At 38.8% G+C, this 20,748-nt stretch overlaps 1 protein-coding gene across 1 annotated transcript in view; it reads right to left on the reverse strand.

Moving 5' to 3' along the window:
- Window positions 1-1,861: 1,861 nt before the first annotated feature.
- Window positions 1,862-20,748, reverse strand: part of LOC132398222 (fibronectin type-III domain-containing protein 3A-like) — a 135,326-nt gene continuing 116,439 nt past the window's right edge. The window contains exons 19-27 of the mRNA XM_059977340.1: window positions 19,590-19,695; window positions 18,256-18,431; window positions 17,652-17,765; window positions 14,388-14,537; window positions 14,003-14,286; window positions 13,685-13,897; window positions 10,797-10,963; window positions 10,407-10,528; window positions 1,862-5,515 (exon numbers count right to left, since the gene is read on the reverse strand). Of these exons, the coding sequence (XP_059833323.1) occupies window positions 5,198-5,515; window positions 10,407-10,528; window positions 10,797-10,963; window positions 13,685-13,897; window positions 14,003-14,286; window positions 14,388-14,537; window positions 17,652-17,765; window positions 18,256-18,431; window positions 19,590-19,695 (1,650 nt within the window). The 3' untranslated portion in view covers window positions 1,862-5,197. The remainder of the gene's footprint in view (window positions 5,516-10,406; window positions 10,529-10,796; window positions 10,964-13,684; window positions 13,898-14,002; window positions 14,287-14,387; window positions 14,538-17,651; window positions 17,766-18,255; window positions 18,432-19,589; window positions 19,696-20,748) is intronic.

Raw genomic sequence — 20,748 nt, forward strand, 5'->3', positions numbered from 1 at the left:
CAGCACTGTGGGTGTACCTGCACCTCAGGGGCTGCAATGGTTCAAAAAGGCAGCTCAATACTACTTTCTCAAGGGCAAACTAAGGATGGGCAAGAAATGCTGGCTCAGCTGGTGACGCCCACATCCCGTAAATAAATACATACTTTAAAAATGAAACCAAAGCTTCCATTGCTCACCTTACAAGGATAGTCTCTCGAGGAACACCAGAAGGATTGGAGGATAGGTAATGTTGATCAGCTGTTCAAGAAAGTCTCTAAAAATAAACCACAAAATTATAGGCTGGGGAGTCTGACATCAGTAGTGGGAAAGTTATTGGAAGGTATTCTTACAGATTGGATATATGAGTATTTGGATAGACAGGGACTGATTAGGGATAGTCAGCATGGCTTTGTGTGTGGTACATCATGTCTAACCAATTCCATATAGTTTTTTTGAGAAAGTTACCAGGAAAGTGGATGAAGGCAAGGCAGTGGATATTGTCTACATGAACTTTAGCAAGGCATTTGACAAAGTCCTGCATGGGAGGTTGGGCAAGAGAGTTCAGTCGCTGTGGTAAGATGAGGTAATATAATGGATTAGACTGGCTTTGTGGGAATAGTCAGAGAGAGGTGGTACATGGTTGCCTCTCTGGCTGGAAGCCTGTAACTAGTGGAGTGTGCCAGGGAACGGTGCTGGGTCCGTTGTCATCTGTATCAATGATCTGTATGATGATATGGTTGACTGGATCGGCAAATTTGCGGACGGCTCCAAGATGGGGCTGCAGTGGACAGCAAGGAAAACAATCAGGACTTGTAGTGAATCAGGACCAACTAGAAACATGGGCTGAAAAATGGCAGATGGAATTCAATGCAGACAAGAGTGAGATGTTGCACTTTGGTAGAACTAACCAGGATAGGTCTTACACTGTGAACGTTAGGGCACTGAAGAGTGTGTTATCACAAGATCTGGGAATGCAGGTTCAATGTTTAACAGCAGTTAAGATAGGTACATGGACGGCTATGGTCCAAAGCAAATCAAAAGGGACTAGGCAGTTTAAATGGTTCAGTATAGACCAGATGGGCCAAAGGGCCTGTGTTGTACAATTCTACTATGTAGCCAGTGGAGAATTTTTTTGTTTCTTTTTGACTTCACACCAAGTCAAATGACAGTAAACATGCCTTTGGAACACAGTTCTTCTGCTAATATTTTCAGTGGGAGTCCTGGTTTTACCCAGACTAGACTAGTTGGAGCAGATTAATGGTAAGTGTGTTGGAAGGGCTGTTAATGACCCTTTAAGTCATCTTGATGTTTCAGCATGGATTACTTGGATGAGTCTTTGTTGGATTTGCTTGCTCGGAGAGGTTACCTCAGGGAACTTTCTGCATTTTATGTGTGGAGATGCATGTTGTAACTACACTAGAACAGCATTATATACCAAGACACTCTTTAGCTCTCCTGGCCCATCTGTAGAAGGGGCAGCACTGTCCTCAGAACCCACAATGTAAGTAAGCTTCCTGATTGAGGGATCTGCTTAAAAAGAGGATACCTGATTCTGACGTGCAGATCTTCGGCACCATAAGCTGTGAATTGCCTAGTCCCATAACCCTTGTTATATTTAGTGCTATCAACTAGAATGAATGAAAACTGTCTCCTGTGAAAATGAAGAATCTGCATACCTGGGAAACTTCAATAATTTACCTATAGGATGCAGATAACGTCTATATCTTCAGGTTCACACAAGGTTGATTAAGAAGCTACAGTAGATGTCAAGTAGCAGACACTGACAGTGTGGTGTGGAAGGGAAAAAAAAACAATGACTACAGCCTCATCCTCACGGATCACCTCCAACATCCAGGATTTATTTGCATTTGGAAGGCAAGGACTGAATAGGGGTGCTCAGCATAGCTTTATTCATTGCATTTTACTTAGAAACAAAGCATATAAAATTCTAATACATGTTCAGCAATTTGAAACAAAACAACTTAATCTCATCTGAAAACAAATAATTTCCAAGACTTCGATTTCCATTTAGAGATTTAAAATCCCAACAGGAAATTATAAACTCTGCTCCAATATTCCATTTGTTTCATTTTCCTTTGAAAAATATATAAGAACTTAGATTTTTGCCAGATGCATGAATTAAGATTCATTGTAGTTATTTATCCTAACCCAAAGAGTAGACAACTTCCTTCCAAAGAGCCAAATTATTTAAGTACCGCAGTTTATAAATATCTGTGGTTTCCTGCTTGTAAGTTCTGTAAACTATCCTACACATTACAGATAAACACTGTATGCAAAACATGAATTTTTCATATAACTAATTATATCAAAGATATTTTTGAATATACTATATATAATTATTTTTCATTTCATTAAGTAAATTAGATCAGGTTCATTCTAAACCATATTTAAGAACAATTTCTTAAAAGGGCTTTGACGTATTATAAAAAAATAAATAGATCTACTCTTATTGAAAGCCCAATTTGCTTTCAAGTGTACTTTTGCAAGAGAATATCAACACCTATAGCTAAACATTTGCCTGTGCCTGAAATTAAATATACATGTACAAACTTCTTACATTTTATGGAATTAATTTACATTTTATTAGCAGTTATTAAATATATTATCTATTTGATAGTTACAGTTTAGTTATACATAGGAATGACGACTTTCATATGAACCTGTGAATGATTCCATCTAATACAATACAAAGTTAAAAGCAGTATTTAGTACATTAATGCAATCCAAGTTATATTTGGAATGTACATTTCATATTAAAAACTATGCAACAAATTCTACTAAACCTGTACAATATATTGTAGTGAGTAAACCATCTCACTGTTACTTTAAGTATTTATACAACACCTACTTATTATACCTAATATCCATATTTGGGCACCATATGTTTCATGAAAATACTCCAGTTTACAAAGCCCAAATCTAGAAAAGATTACCACTATAAATCAGCCTATTACCGCCATAGTGACTTAAATTTGTTGAAATTAAAAAAAAACTTTGGCAAAAATTCAACAAAATATTCTATTGCTGATATTTAGTTTAACTGCATGCTGAAGTTCTTTTAGGGAATTTAAAAAACTGGAACCGAAAACAAAAGTTGATCTTGGAATGCCATGCAAACTGTTCCTTGGGGTAATTAAGACTTAAACATGTCATTTCAACGTCATCTTAATATGGAAATATTTTCATTAACAGGGAAAATGCACAACCTCCACTATATTAAAAACTCAAGTTAATATGATAAACAATACATTCAGTGAATTTTCTGGACTCTTAATTACAATAAATAAAATATAAACTGGAAGATATGCATATATATTCAGAGAGTAAATTCCAGAATTGCACAATAAATGAAATCCCTGGGACATGTCACTTTGAGCACAGAATGACTTTTCATGAAGTACCATGTTCATTGAAAATAAAAATTTAAAAACAGATCTCTTCCAACTGCAAAGCATTAAAAACCAAATGGTGCCATCTCTGATGGAAAAGTAATGGAATGTAATCATGTCATTCTGAAGATAACTAAATACAGTGGAGTCCAATTAATTGGCCCATTGTTTAATTGGGACTGCTGCTTATTTGGGACAACTCTTAAAAAACAAAATCAAGAAAGATTCCCTTTGTTTATTTGGGACACTATGCCACTTAATTGGTACAGGAGACTGTTGCTGAACAGCTTCTAACTAGCGTCAGTCATGTGCATGTCGTGTGGTTGTTAGACTCTACACTATGCTTAGTGCAAAGACTTTTGAAAAATCCAGTGTGCTTATGTCCAAAAAGTATGAGTTTTGTTTCAGCTAGTTGGCAAGTAATAAGCAGTAAGACAACTCAGTACTGCCTTTCTCACTGCATTCCAAGTATTCAGGCTTAGAGATGCCAGAAAAGGCCTGGAGTGAAAATGAAACCAGTTCACTACTTCAAAAAGTCAGGAACTACAAAGCGTTTGAAGATGTCGACAATTATCTTTAATGTGGCAGTGAAAATCAAGATTTGGAAGATGCGATTGTCTACAGCATTGTTTGAAAGCAGTCTGATTATTGCTGATAATTATTAGGAATTAATACAGAGTTTTATAGAATTGCACTAGATTAGGTAGTGTTCTAATTTATTCTGTATTTCATTTAAATACATTAATTGTTACTCAGTTAAACGGTAGCTTGTCATTAAGCTATATCCATAAAATTTCGGCTAATTGGGACAGCCATTTAGTTGGGCCAAAATGTACTGGTCTCCATGTGTCCCAATTAACTGGAATCCACTGTATATGAAAATGGATAAAGAAACACTTCGAACATTAAGTTCAGCAACATATTATAATTATAAAAACAGTATTATAAGTTTTGAGATTCACAATACCCAAGGCCATACTTCTCTCCTTGTCTCTCTTAAGGGGGAATCTGCCATTTTCAATTCGCCATATTTACGTACATTTTGTTATGGGGGGAAGGAATATCACAGAACAAGACAAATTAAAAGTTCATTCGTTTAAACTTTAGGATCAGCAATAGTTACATTGTTACAATCAGAGACATTTTTTTAACTTTCTGCTTTTCCACAAAGTGATGCACTTTGCTGGAAACATGGTGGTACTCATTACCTTCATGGACTGAGAGAAAAAATATAAATCTGGGGTTTCAATCTGGAGGTCATGCAATTCAAGGAGCCATTTTTTTTCCCCAAATGAAATGTAATCAGAAGTTTTTCGCCAAATTTTTGTTTGAATATACATTTTATTTACAACCAGTGGTTATGCTTTATTTCTTTGCAATGAAATCTGCCACTAAACTAGTTTGTGGGGCACCTGAAGTCAAAATTAATACATCTCTGTTCAGACTGTACAAAACATTAATTGTCTTAATACATGTCTGCTATGTTTGTATCTACCACAACAGCCTTCAGAAAGGCCTTTATTCAAAACATTTGTCCTTAACTCCACTGGCGTGATGGAATAAAATGCTAAGAGGACAACTGTCGCTGAATTTGGAAGCTTCGGAAGGGTCTCTTTATGGGAATTATAGTTTTGTGTGCACTGAAGAGTTCGATTAATACAAACTCAAGATTCTGGGAGCAGCAGTAATTACTGTATTCCATCTAAAAATCATTCCCATCTATCATTTCAACAATGAACTAAGAGAAGAAAGCCGGAGTCATTGATCTAAAATGAGCCAATCACAGCCATTTGTGTCTTTTTCAATTGCTACTTAATTACAAAGTACTGAATGATGAAAGCAAACAAAATGGAAAGTATTGCAAATCCTATAACAATCAGGGCAGCAAAATGTTCATCACTTAGCATTTTCTTGTGAAGCTTTGTAAGCTCAGTTGTAGTTTCAGATTGATTTGAGGTTGGTTCTTCTTTCTGAGATGAGAATGATACAGTAGGACTGTAAGGCCCACATAGCTCTTGTGTTCCAATGGCATCTTGGTATTGGCGACCAGCACAGACCCTGAACTTGTATTCACAGTTTGTCTGAACATTGGCAAGGCAAAATGAAGACATGGGACCCTTGTACACCTAAATTTAAATGCAGAAAGCAGGACAAATAATTATCTCCCAATCAATAAAACCCTATATGATCATATCCATACATATACTAGTTTGAATTTTTCAAAGCACTATGACTACTTGAGGCAGGTAATGATATGGAGGAAAACTGACTGAATCAAAGTGCTTTCAAGAAATACTCCATAATAACCTTAGCACTGAATTCCACTGAGTGACTTCAAACATCAAGGTTACTAAGGTAACACACATATATCACAACAAGTGACAAATGTACTGTTAGGAACACATGTATGTTGCTAGATCTTTTTCCAGGGCTGTCTATAGTAAATGTTTACCTCCTCATTCTTTATTCTCCGCTGTCTGCTTCTCCATGTACTGATATTTCACCGTCTCACAATAACTTTATTCATTCGTTTGTGTTTGCTGCTTCTTCAATTAAGTGTGTGATACCCATAATTCCATAGCGATTCCTTATGCCTGCTCCCCCATTTGAAATCAGACAGAGCAGCAACAGACCCTTCTAGCCTGCCATTCTGCTCACTGTGTTGTCCATCCACACTGATTTACTTCATTGGATTAGGCCTGAATCTCTACGTGCCTGCACTATCTTAGTACCCATCCAAATGTTTTCTTCTTAAATTTTAACTGTATCTGCCTCTACCACCTCCTCTGGCAGCTCATTCCGGATAGTTTCCGCTCTCTGAGTAAAACGTTTAACCCTTAGATAATTACATTCCTTCATATTAAACTGAATATATGAAGTTTAAACTGGGATCAAGACAGTTTTTATTCCTAAAGGCAGGCCAACTATCCTGTCAATGCCCCTCATAAATTTAAAATTTTCTATATGGTCACCGCTCAGCCTCTTATGTTTCAGTGAAAATAAATCATGCCTGTTGAATCCAGGTAACTTCTGGTGAATCACTCTGTACTCTACCACTCCTCCCTGCAGTATGGCAATCAGAACTGTAGTCCAAGTTTGATTTAACCGATGGTTTTTACAATTTCAACAAGACGTCCTTACAGCCAATGCCACCGCTTATGGAGGCAAGCCTACCAAATGCCACCTTCATTACCCTACTCACCAGTGTTACCACTTTCATAGAGCTAAGTACTTCCATCCCAAGGTCTCGTTTGTCAACACTCCTAAGGTTCCTGATATTCACTCAACTTGTCTCACCAGAACTAGATCTCCCAAAGTATATTTCTACACATGTATGTGGATTAAATTTCATCTGCCACCGCTCCACATAACATTCAAGTTCATATGTTCCTCTGTATTGTTAGACAAACTTTATTGCCATCTAGGACTCCACCAACTTTTGTGTCATTTGCAAACTTATTAATTTGAGCACAGACATTCTAATCCATGACAAAGAATGGTCCCAGCTCTGATTCCTGTGGCTCACCACTTGGCACACACTTCTAATCAAAAAAAAAACAAACACTCATTTACCAATGTGGTCCAACTTCTAATAAGAAGCAAATTTGGGATCCAGTTTCCCACATACCTCTTCTGGAAAAGTCTTATGTGAATCTTTGTCAAGAGCCTTTCTGAAAACCATGAAAACCCCACCTACTGTTTTTCTTTTTATCAATTTTCTAAGTTTCTTTCTCAAAAATTTCAATTGTACTTGTGAGATATGATCTCCCTTACAGAAAACTTATGACCCCCCCTTCAACCCGAACCAGTTCCTCTCTCTCCAAGTGAACAGGGATCTTGTCCGTCAAAATAGCCCTTTGGTCATGATGTTCATGAGGACTATGGTACGAAATTCAACCAATCCCACCTGCCATCACATGGTCTATATCCCCCCCCCCCACCCCCGATTCCATGACTGTTAGTGTGCCTGTCTAAATGCCTCTTATGCAGTATGCTGCCTCTCTATATGCTTCCTCCATCAACAATCCTGGAGGAAGCAATACATAGGTGACAGAAGATAAAAGGTCAGAGTCAGTAATGGGGGTGGGGGGAGTTGTTTACCAGAAGGAGAAACCGATGTTCATGCCATCAAATGGAATACAAGGTGTTGCTCCTCTACGCTGAGGCTGGGGCCTCATCTCGGCACATAAGGAGGACATGAACTGGAACTTTAGAATGGGAATGGGAATCTAAACTAAAATTTTTGGCCATCAGGAAGTCCCGCTTGTGGCAAATGGAGTGGAGATGCTTGGCGAAGGGCCTCACCAATGTAGAGAAGGCCGCATCAGGAACACTGGACACAACAGACGACTCCAGCAGATTTGATGGTGAAGTGTTGCCTCACCTGGAAGGACTACCTGGGGTCTTGAATGGAGGTGAGGGTGAAGGTGTATGGGCAGGTGTAGCACTTAGGCCGCTTGTAAGGATAAGTGCTGGGTGGGAGATAGTGGCATACACGTCTTCATCAATTGGAACAGTGGACTGTAGAAGTTGGTAAGTCAAGTTGCAGCTACACAGTACTTTGGTGACATTGCATCTGGAGTATTGTGTACAGTTCTCATCACTGTATAACAGGAAGGATAACATTCACCTTCATTGCAAGAGGTACCCACTGTAAAATTAGGGAGGTTTTAATGCAGCTTTACAGGTTACTACACTCAGAGTACTAGTACACTTTTGGTCTGCAAATTTAGGGAAGGATATACTTGCACTGGAGATGCAGGAAAGATTCAGCATATTTAAAGTCTTGAAATAAAGGGACATACCCATGAAGAAAGGTGAAGCAGATTGGGTCCACACTTTATATGAAGAATTTGGAAGAATGAGAGGATGGATACTGAGAGAAATGTTTCACGTAGTGGGGTTATCTACAAGCATTTGGGTGCATGCACTTCACAGAGACAAGAATTTCTTCTTTCAGAAGGTAGAGTACCTTTGGAATTCTTGTAATTATTGAAAATATTCAAGGCACACCTTGGCAGAGATCTAAACTACAAAGGAGATTGAATAAAAATATTTTCCCTTCACCAAATGGAAGTTTGAGAACACTGCAGAATTTACTCTATTTCTGAATAAATATGATCTAAAATGTGATCATATCTGCACACAAGTCCTAAAACTAGAGAACCAATTAAATAAATAGCAAAAAAACATTATAAGTGCTCATTTATCCATTGAGAAAAATGATCCAATATTACAGGTATTTGTTAGAAAAAGTATATGAACCTCTGGAGTAATGCCTTCTACAAAAGCTATTTGGAGTCTGGCGTTCCAATCAGTGAGATGAGATTGGAGGTGTGGGTTGTAGAGGTGCCCTGCCCTATATTTAAAAAAAATGCATAAAGTCAGGTTACTGATAGAGCTTGGTCTTCTCAAAAAAGATCTGTTTATGTGCACCATGCCTTGACCAAAACAACTTTCATAGGACCTTAGAAGAATTGTGGAGATGCATGAAGTTGGAAAGGGCTTCAAAACCATTTCTAAAGATCTGAGTGTTCATCAGTCCTCAGTAAGAGAAATGGTCTCCAAATGGAGGAAACTCAGTACTGTTGCTACTCTCCCTAGGAGTGGGCATCCTGCAAAAATCACAGCAATAGCACAAGGGGCAAAGCTGAAGGAGGTGAAAAAGAGCCCAAGGGTAACAGCAAAAGACCTGCTGAAATCTCTAGAACTTGCTAAAGTCTCTGTTCATGTGTCCACTATAAGAAAAGCACTGAAATAGAATGGTGTTCATGGAAGGACACCATGGAGGAAACCACTGCTCTCTTTAAAAAAAACATTGCTGAACATCTCAAGTTTGCAAAAGCCCACCTGGATTTTCTACAACACTTTGGGGACAATGTTCTGTGGACAGACAAGATAAAAGTTGAACTTTTTGGCAGAAATGCACATTGCCATGTTGGAGGAAACAGGGGCACTGTACACCAACACCAAAACCTCATCCCAACTGTGAAGCACGGTGGAAGGAGCATCATGGTTTGGGGCTGCTTTGCTGCCTCAGGGCCTGGACAGATTGCAATTGTTGAGGGAACAATAAATTCAAAATTGTATCAAGACATTTTACAGGAAAATGTCAGGTTAGCAGTCTGTCACCTGAAGCTTAATATAAGTTGGATAATGAAGCAAGACAATCTGAAAGTAAAGAGTAAATCAACAACAGAATGGTTTAAAAAGAAGAAACTTCACATTTTGGAATGGCCAAATCAAAGTTCTGACAATGCTATAGAAATGTTGTGGAAGGACCTGAAGCAAGCAGTTCATGTAAGGAATCCCACCAACATTCCAGAGATGAAGCAGTTTAGTAAGGAGCAATGGCCTAAAATTCCTCCAAGCCAACGTGCAGGACTGATCAACAGTTACCAAAAATGTTTGGTTGGAGTTATTGCTGTTCAAGCAGGTCACACCAGTTAGTGAAAGCAAAGGCTCACATACATTTTTCAACAAATACATGTAATATTGGGTCATTTTTCTTAATTAGTAAATGAACAAGTACAATGTTTTTTGTGTTATTTATTTAATTGGGTTCTCTTTATCTAATTTTAGGTTTTGTGTGAAGATCTGATCACATTTTAGGTCATATTTATGCAGAAATAGAGAAAATTCTACATGGTTCACAAACTTTATAGCACCACTGTATTACAGCAGAAATTATTCACTCCATTTTGAAAAGTACTCAATTGTGTGCAAAAACAAAAGTAAACTGCCAGAAGAACTCAGTGAGCTAAGACAGCACCTGTGGAGGCAAAGAGATGATCAATGCTTTAGGTTGAAATCCTGCACCAGGATTCATTTGTATACTTGAAGAAAACAGAACCTGCAAGCTGCAGATCTAGTGCTGGAAAGTGGGATTAGGCTGGGTAGTTCGTTCTGTGGTAAGTTTTTCTTCATTTTAAGCTTTACACACATTAAGGGTTGCACTCACAAATTGTGTTAGTATGTCCTTGACACATTATAGATGCAGGAAAGAAATTGAATTACCTGCTCAGTATCTCTCCCAGTAATAAGTTGAAGAGTATAAATAATTGTATCCCCTTTTATTGGTTGTAGTGCTTCCCATGTTACTTCACAAGTATGGTCTTCCACTATTTGTACCTTGGGAGCTGAAAAGAACATAAATGGAGCCGTTTATTATGCAAAGTGGTTTGGTAATGAAAGAAAATGCACATGAAAATTATCTCTGCTGTAACATGTCATAATGATAGACTACTCTTTCTCTTACATGCTGATATGCAAGGAAATGACATAACGAAGTGAGTACAAAAACTCAGTTTTCAATGAGTGAAGATGTTTTCTCTGATTGTTACTTCATTCAAAGAAACCACAATGGTTCAAAAACCCAAAATGCATTTTATAAAACATTGGGTCTACCTTTAAGTACAGGAGGAGGACATCTGGTTGTGACAAAAGTGTACACTTCAGAAAATGGACCTTCTCCACCATCATTAATTGCTTGAATTTTGAAGTTGTAAGCTGATGATTCATTCAATCTTTGGATTTTATATGTATGACAAGCTCCACTATAGATAGAAATGAACCTGAAGGACATACAAAGGGTAAAGTATTTTCCAACAATTGTAAAGAGCAGACCATACATTAATCATAAAGAGTAAACTGTATCACGTCAATACCAAATTAAATAACTAGCTGTACATTCAATACAGCATTCATGTTACACAATGAAATAAAGTGTCATGTTGTTCGTCCCTATAAATCATAATCACAGTATAAATGAAAACCACAATCAAACTTTCATATTGATACAAGATTGATGCTAGGAAGCTCTATAATAAAGATGAGATACAGTCACATATAAATGGCACTTAATTTTGTTAATGGAATTGTGCAAAGGGAAAGGAACCAAGTGAAATATGATGGATTTTAAGAACTTTGATCAGATGTCTCAAAATAAATTATTGAAGTGTAGCCCCCTGGCATGCCTTGGGCTCGCTCATAGCTAGCCCTCACCACCAATGGTAGTGGTGACTGGGGAAGAGTGTGGGGGGGTGGGCAGTAGTAAAAACTGGCCTAGACTGTGAATTGTTTAGTGGAATAAGGAGAGTAGAAGTAAATTCGTTTTTGAATCGGGAGTCTAAGATGTGTCATGTACCACAGCTGGAGCTCAGTTGTTCACAATCTAGATCAATGATGTGAGTGAGAGTGTCACGTGTACCTATACACATATTTATTGGTGAGAAAAAGCTACGTGGGAGTGTGGGCTGTGAGGAGAGTGCTAACAGGCCTCAGCAGATTTAGAGAGGCTGAATGGATGGGGAAGGACGTGGAGTACATGTTGTATGGTATGCAGATTTCTTGGCTGACAGACAAAAAAGAAATAGAAAAGCATATTAAACAGTAAGCAAGTGAAAGCTATAAACATTCAGGGTGACCTGAACTTCCTTGAACACCAGGAGTCAACATAAATGTTGGCCAATAAATTAACAAGGCAAATAGTATGCTAGCCTTTACTGCAAGACAACTTGAGTACAATATAGATGTCTTGCTTCAATTATAATTGAGTCGTGGTGAGACTGTATTTGAATACAGTGAACAACCTGGTCTCGCGATGCAAGGAATAATATGATAGAGAGAAAGGGTCACTGGATTAATACCTGGGATAAGAGATCAGTTCAGTGATGAGGGATACACACAATGGGCACATTTTCTAGAGTTTAAAAGAAAAAGTGATCTGCTTGAATCCTAAAAGAACTTAACAAGGTTGGTCCTGACCGAATATTTTTACACCAGGGCAACTGGAACTAGAGTCTGAGTCTGAACTAAACCATTCAGGACTGAAATAAGGAGGAATTTCTTCACCTAGTGAAGTGAATTAGTGACATTCTCTACCGAAGAGCACTATGGCAAATCAATCATGGAGTATATTTAATACAAAGATTGATAGAGATTTTTAGATATTAAGGGGTACCAAAGGAAATGGAGCTAAGATAAAAGATTCATATTGATCTTTTTAAATTTAGCATGTGGGACCAAACAGACTCTAATGTCTGGTTCCAGTTGTAGCCATGGACCTGCCTCCACTGCGTTCCATAGGAGTAACATTAGCTGCAAGCTTCATGGGGTGAACAGGCATCCAAGTTCTGTTGTAAAGCCATTTTGTATTCTGATATCCACTATCATTATAAAATTGTGTTTGTTCCACAATCCACAAAATAGGCTGATGTCCAAACGGTTATGAGGAAGCAAGTTCACAGGTTTTGGTAAGTGAGACAGAGACGCTGATTACGAATAAGTACAATAATCATTTATTTACAGACAAACAGTAAAACACTCGACCAAACATTCTAAGCCATCCTACAATACTAAACATTCAGCAACACTTCAATCTTGATTGAATCAATATTAACCAGTAACATCACGCATGGTTTGGAGCAATGAACACCATCAAACTCACACACTCAACAGAATTATCACAATAAGTAGCAAAATCATTGACCAGGAACAAGAATCACTCAATAGCATCCATAAGAAATGGACAATAAAGAAAGCTCAACACAGTAGAGGACATTACACGTACTACGCTCTCTCTCTACACTATCTGGACATGACTACAGGTCCCTGCCCATCAGCACCACAACAGTCTGTCCAGTTTTTGGAGGTTTTCTCCATTTGCCTCCTCAACACCCAATTTTGAATACGTAGTACGCATAGCAACTTCGACAGAAAAAACAGTTTTACTATGAGTATTTGTATTTTAAATTACATGCATTCATTTTTAGTATTTATTATCTATTGTGAGTATTTTATATTATGTTTAATTATATGTGGTGTGATGTTGTGTGACGTTGGCTTCACCACTACACAAATGAAGTTCCTCATGGAAAATAACTTGAATTGAATTGAAACTCAACAGATACTTCATTATGTTTCTCCAAGTTACACGACTGCAAAACTGAGCATCCAACAGATACTTAGCTCAGTGTGAACATGGGCCCTACTATATCTGCAGCACTTTCCCAACGGTTCTTCAGCACTGGTCATGAAGATGAGCGCTTGGAGACAAAGGAAAGCCCCCAGGGCACCGGAAATCATACACTGGTACTGTGGCACACACGGCAACCAATAGGAAAGAGCTGCTGCATCCTTTACATGGGCCAATCGATGACCAGCGGGGTAGAAGCAGCTTTTAACCGACAAATAAACTAACCCTTCACATTAAATAAGACTGCTTTCAGGCTTTTTCTTAGCCATAAACTCTTAACAAAAATGAAAATAGACTTTGAGTAGCAAACCCCACCTACCTGCCAAGTTTGTCCTCCATTTGCAAGGTGTATTGTGTTGGTTCAGTGGTCAAAGCTTTGTTGAGCCCATCTCCCCACTTTAGTTTAAGGCTCTGGTGGCTGAATACAGTACACTCAAGGCGAGGTGGGTCAGGAGGTAATGGTTTTGTTTTGGTTTTAATGGAATGACTGAAAGGGCCTGCTCCAATACTATTGATAGCCTGCACACGGATCCTAAAAATATTGGGAGCACATTATTGACTTTGGCATCATGCAGTTTCTGATAAATGTAATTACTTATTCACAGTACATAATGGAAGGCAGACTCTAACCAAGTACCTGTAGGTTGTATCTGGTTGAAGATCTTCAATAATGGCACTTGTGGTTGTGCTAACAGCTACGATCTGTTTACCTCCATATTCTAGGTTGTAACCAGTGATTTCCGATCCATGGCAGCATGGTTCTTCCCACTGAATTGCAAGGCAAGTGGATGGCGACTGAGGGGCAATTTCAAGCTGGTCCAGATCAATCACTTGCAGTACACTCACTGCAGCCGGTACTGAGGCAGGTGTCATACATATGATGGTGTCACTGTAGTACCCAGCGCCTGCAGCATTCACAGCCTGAATAAAATAAAGTGATAGCAGAAGAGTTACACAAATGTAATTCAAGAAAATTGTTATAATTCTGACATTCAAATGCCAGATAAAGTAATTTTTCATACCTGAACCCTGCAGTAGTATGCTGTAGCAGGTTTAAGACCTTTCACTTCATAACTTTGTGCAGGACCACTGTAAATAACTTGCATGCAGTCTTCCACACCTCCAAACTCTAACCTGAACTCTGTGACTTCAGAGCCGTTGGAGGGAGGGCACTGAGGAGGAAGAACATGAACAGCTACTCAGTTACTCTGCAAGTGAATCCCTGCCCACTGTTTCATCGATGAGTCAGCTTTACATGATAAAAACTCTTTAAACCTTGATAATAAATCAGTTCACCAGTTTACTCTTTCTATCTTTAAACCAGCCCGAAGAAATTTGTATTTAGATGTCTACAAAAGATAGCAGTGTGCCAGTCATAATGCTCGCATAAGTGATAGAAAGCAGCAATATTTATAGAGTGGTCATAGAGAGAACATGGTGTTAAAGAAATAATTATAGCTTTGTGTTTAGCTTGGATAAACACTATAAGAGTGAGATCTCTCTTTCAGTAAATAAAAAGATGTAGTATTGCAGTTGGGGGTATGCATGACAGTAATCAGTTTCTACGCACATTATACTTCACTTTACTGCTCATGGGTAGGCAGGGTTGCTGACAGACATATCAACATTATGATAAATTCCTTCACATGATGTCGTACAGTATGAACTGATGAGATAAGAGCAAAACTGCAACTTTTTATACCTAAAAGAAATAGATATTTAATGAATAACGTAATTGAATTTAGTGTTGTTCCTATCTGAGCCTCGTGGCAGCAACCTTGCGGTTTCTTTAGCATTTGTCTGTGTTTTTTTTAAAAAATGAGGCTGAGTTGCTAGCTCAACGTTCAGCCCAGCACAGATGGAAAGCGTGCAAGGAGCCTGCCGGATTTGAACCTGGACCACTCACTTCATAGTCTGGAGCGGATGCCACTACATCACCGGCTGGCTGGAAATTAATTCAATTTAAAAATAAATTGATTGAAGATAACAATGGCAGGACAGGAGGCGTAGGGGATGACGGAACCCACAGAGCGCCACATGAGCGCATCTGCAGCTCAAGGAATTCTGTTGTGTTGATGAGCTGTGATGCATCAGGGAGGAGGACATTTCCAGAGCTCATTTTGATGGATTGATAGGCAGCAGCATAATCAGCAGAGTAAAACTATTGAGGCTTGGGTACGAATACTGTAGGTTGTGTAATGTCTGGATTTCAGGAGTATCTTCAGGGTTCGAGAGGAACTGGGAGAGTGGAAAGACTAAGGATCAGTGACTATCATCTTTGTATAAACCAAAGACAAAGAGAACTAAAACAAATTTTCCACTGAAGCACTGTCAACAAGGAGGATTCAAGTTAAAAAGCAGTATGACAAAACTAATACCTAGATTATTACAGGAGCCATCTGCAAATTACATGGGATTAATTAAAACAGGAAGTTGAATGTGTGGGAGAAAATAATGGGGATGAAAAGGATTTCAGTTCATGGGGAACTGGTGCCAGTAATGGGGGGAGAAGAGCTGTTTCTTTGGAATGAACTTTACCTGAGTTGGGTGGATCCAGTGTCCTAATTAACCAAACACCTAAAGCTGTAAATAAAGCTTTAACCTACAATGGCAGGCAGTCAGGAATAAAGATTTGATGAAGGAAAATAAAGAAAGTTTGAGAAGGGATAAGGCTGTTGTACAGTAAAGTAAGAAATGATAATCAGAGTTAGTAAAGGGCACAGCCTACAAAAAAGTAAACCAATTGTATATCAGAGCAGAGAAAATGGTAAAAAATAATAACTGAAGGCTCTATCTACTTGCATGCAGCTTTCAAAACAAGAGAAGTGAAATATTGGTGTAATGGTAGTAATCTGTCTCTATGTATACTATACATATTTCACATATACTCAAGGAAGAAGACATGAGAAAACTCTGGAATAATGTTAAACATTACAGTTAGCCTAACATCACTGTAAAGTAAGTGATAATATCTATTAGCATAGGAGGGCTCTTAAAATTGTAATAGGATTTTGACAGAGTCAGTTTGGACTCAAAATGGGAATTCAGGTTGTCCAATACATTTTAAATGTTGTTACCAGCAAAATAGATAAAAGAAAAACAGAAGGTGTTGTGCATTGGTCTTTCCAGAAGATTCTAAATCAGGTGTCACACGAGAAGTTATTGAACACAATTAGAATTGAATCATTGTTTTTCTGACATTGTATGAGGATTGATTAACAAAAATAAAACAAAGAATTCCAAGGACCTGACAGATGGAATATAGTGTAAAAATATATCTGAACATGCACACTGACAGGGCAAAAAGATGGGCAGAGTGTTCTTTTAAATAGTGAGACAGTGAAAGTTGTTAATGTTCCGAGGAATCTGGGTTTCCTTGAAAAAGGATCGATGAAAGTTAACATGCTAATTCACCAAGGAATTAAAAAGCTGACAGTAATTTGGCTTTTATTAGAAGAGGACATGATTGTAAGAATAACCTTGTCACATTGTTTAAGAAGAGTAGTGAGAGGCATAGATCATATGGACAGTAACCGTCTTTGCTCCGTGGTTAAGGAAGTCCAAAACTATGAGGCATGGATTTAGGGTAAGAGGAGAAAGATTCTAAAATAAACTGAGGGAACTTCTTCAGGCAATGGATGGTGAATATTTGGAATCAGCTGCCTGAAGAAGCACTTGGATAGGTACATGGAGGGGAGAGCCCAAAGGGATATCAAGCAAACATAGAGTTATTGGATGAGGGGTCTGCCTCCATGCTCAATTATATAGAACCCTACTGAGCCTGTATCTGGAAAACCATCTGCCTAAGTAAAGATGTATTTGTGATAAACAGGGTGCAACGAAGTTTACCAATTGATTCCCAAGACATACCATGAGGTGAAATTAAGCAGATTCTTTAGTGTTTACGAGAGACTACCTCACCAAAACCCGTGAGATGTTGTTTCCTTTGAGCAAGAAGGTCATGGTTTCAAAATAAATTCCTGACCGTTCAGAATGAGGTGAGAAGGAACTTCTTCATCACAATGAACCATGTTTGTGCACGTGGTAATAAACTCGACTCGACTTGGTTTTTTAAAATTCTTTACCCAAGGCGGCTGAGAGGATTCCAGTCACTGCGTTTCGAGATACAAGTCAACTGTTTCGAGATATTAATGGGAGGATGAGCTAATGCAATTAGTGGAAGAAAGTAGAGCTGAGATAGAAGATGAGCCTTCACAGTGAATGGCTGAGTGGCAGTGAGAGGGGCTGAATGGCCACACTCCTGCTTCTACTCCTTATTCTCTTACCTCCCAATTCAGTTGCACACAGGTGGCTGTTTTACACACAGCCATAGGTATGCTGCATTGATCAGGTGGGGCTGTTGCTGTGTAGATATCAGTCCTCTCTGAATATGGACCATACTATAGAAGGAAATAGATCACATCCAGCTTACTTTGAAATCAATTAATTATAGGCAACAGCAATCTGAAGTCCTTTAAATAGTCCTCAAATAGATTTTTTTCCATTTTTGACACTACAAAAAGCATGTTTTCCATAATATTCTGTCTTAATTACAAATAAGACTACACAAACTTGATAATTATAAAATCAACACAGCTGACAAAGAACTATTCACAAGTGTGTGCATTAGCTATTGAGCTCCTTTTGTTAAATTCCTTAATTACAGTTTACAGCAGAGTACAAATTAACATTCTGGAATATTTATTCTAAGCCACCTTGAGATGAGTTTTAATGAGGTGACTCGAGTAGAATTTACAAGAACAACATTATACTGCATTACGCTTTTCAACTTCATTTTTTTCTTTTGCCAATCACACAATTAATATTGCTTTCCACTGTTACCATACACAGAATAATATAATTTGACATCATACAATCCTATCACCTTACCCCAACTCTGTTTGCAGCCTTCACCCAAAAACTGTACATCTTTCCTGGCAGAAGACCACCTACTGTACACTCCAGTTCTGCACCGTGGTAGACAGATCTCCGATCACTTGATCCCAGCTCTCCAATTTCCACAGCATATTCTGTGACTGCAGAGCCACCATTAACAGAAGGTGGCACTACAAAAAAAAACGAGATTAAGATGCAAGTGGTGCACTGAACACATAACATTGAACAGAATAGTTCCTTCCACCCGCAATGTTATGCCAAGATAATAAACAATCAACCTAACCCTTCCCTCCCACACAGCCCCAAACCCTCATTTTTCTTATACCCATGAGTCTAAGAGTCTTTTGAATGCCTCAGTGGACTCAGGCCCAAGCTGCAAGGTCACTTGCTTTTCAGCCGCAGGAAGTCAGCTCTACCGGGGCAGCATAGTGGTTGGGGTGATGGAAGTTTCAAATGGACTGAGAGGTCTGGACTATACACATATATATTTGCCTGGTTGTTTCTTTACTAATAATCTATATGTCCTTGTATATGAGAGGACTGGGACTCAAAGCCATGGTGTTGTCTAGGAGATGCCAGGGGTCCGTCAACAGATGGTATCAGTGGTTGGGTGGGGGGGGTCTGGACTGTATATATAGAGGTATATTCTGCATCACTGTATTTTTACTGATATTCTATGTGGGTTTGTTGGCCCGTATGTATCAAGCCGTGGCATCATGGTGGGGGGGGGGGGGGGGTGGATTATAAGACTTTTGGTGATGTGGCTTTGCAGCTTGACCCAGTAGTAATGCAGTCTCGTTTGTTCACAAGTATTTGTGTATGGTTTAATGAAAATTAAACTTGAACTGAATTATTGTTCAGTCTCTATCGCCGACCCTGGCAGTGTGTCCCAGGCACGTACCACTCTCTGTGTAACAAAAAAAAACCCACCTCGGACATCTCCCCTCACCTTAAACAAATGCCCTCTGCCATCCTGGGAAACATCTGCTACCTATGCCTCGTGATATTTTACACCTCTATCAAGATGCCTCTCATCCTTCGGTGCTCCAAAGCCCTCGCTCGCTCAACCTTTCCTCATAAGATATGTTCTCTAATCCAGGCAGGATCCTGGTAAATGCCCTCTGCACTGACTTTAAAGCTTCCACATCCTTCCTAAAGTGAGGCAGCCAGAAGTGAACAGAGTAATCCAAGTGTGGTCTATCCCGAGTTATATAGAGCTGCAACATTACCTCACAGCTCGCGATCCCTTTCCCCTGACTAATGAAGACTAACGTAACTACCCTATCAACTTGCACAGCAGCTCAACAGAAAGGAATATACATCCTTACCCCATCGTATAGACACTTCTTTTGCTTTAGATTTACCAGACTGCTGAACACTGCTACAGGGTCCAGGAGGAACTGCAGCAGATTGCACAGTCAGTATGTCAGATGCCTGTAATTTAGGGAAAAAGGGATACATTTCAAAGGTTATGAACCATGAATTATTCAATCAGGTTAGCTTTGTTAGTGTGCAACTGTAAAACATATTTCTAATATTAAGTTTCATGGTGCACTTCTCATGTGGACATTTGGGAATTTTCAGCTATACATGATGCTCTCTATATCATTTATAAAAGATTTATACCAAGGTTGGCTTAGGACGCAAGACAAACACTAATGGGGAGCACAAGGTATCAGGGACTACAGGCAGCACTGAATCACACCTGGGCATTCTTCAGCAAAATATCTAACTCCTCAGAAAACTTACACAAAGGGGAAAGCTCATGAGAAATGCTTGAGTTTTTCTTGTTTTTAAAAATCATTTTGACAAAGAAGTCTGACTCTATGTAAAACAAGAAAACAGTGCCAATTTTGTTACTACAAAATGCCTGTTTAATTAGCATACACTGAGGCACTAATGAGGATCATTCAATGGCTTTCACAACTCATTTGAAAATGGGGGATAGTTTTTAATCTGCTGGAAAGGCAATCCTGAGGGACTTCATTGTTTCTAAGTAATTCCAGGAAGCAAAAGTCTTCAAACAAGTTGGCAGAAAAGCAGGGTCAATGGTGTATGCCTCCCTGTAGTTAGGGAATTCGGGCAGAAGTCAAACTTGGGGAGAAGCCAATGCATAGGAAGCTGCCTTGTAAGCTTTGCATAGAGAGAAAATGCTGGAAATACTCAAAAAGGGCGGGTATTCTTGAGGGGGGATATTTTAGAAAGCTTTCCAAATTAAGCCAAGTGGATAGAGCTTCGAAATAAAACAAAAAGTGCTCACTTTGCTAAGATTATATTACAGGCTAAAACACACAAAATGCTGGAGAATCTCAGCAGGCCAGGCAGCATCAATGGAAAAGAGTAAACAGTTGATATTTCATGCCAAGACCTTTCATCAGGACTCAGTCCTGATAGGGCTGAAGGAGCAGGAAAGTCCCTCAGTGTGTAAAGGTTAAACAAACTGAATTTTATTATTTTTTTTAAAAAAGAACTTCTTATGCTACTACA

Source organism: Hypanus sabinus, chromosome 8 (assembly GCF_030144855.1).
Source record: "Hypanus sabinus isolate sHypSab1 chromosome 8, sHypSab1.hap1, whole genome shotgun sequence".
Taxonomy (NCBI): domain Eukaryota; kingdom Metazoa; phylum Chordata; class Chondrichthyes; order Myliobatiformes; family Dasyatidae; genus Hypanus; species Hypanus sabinus.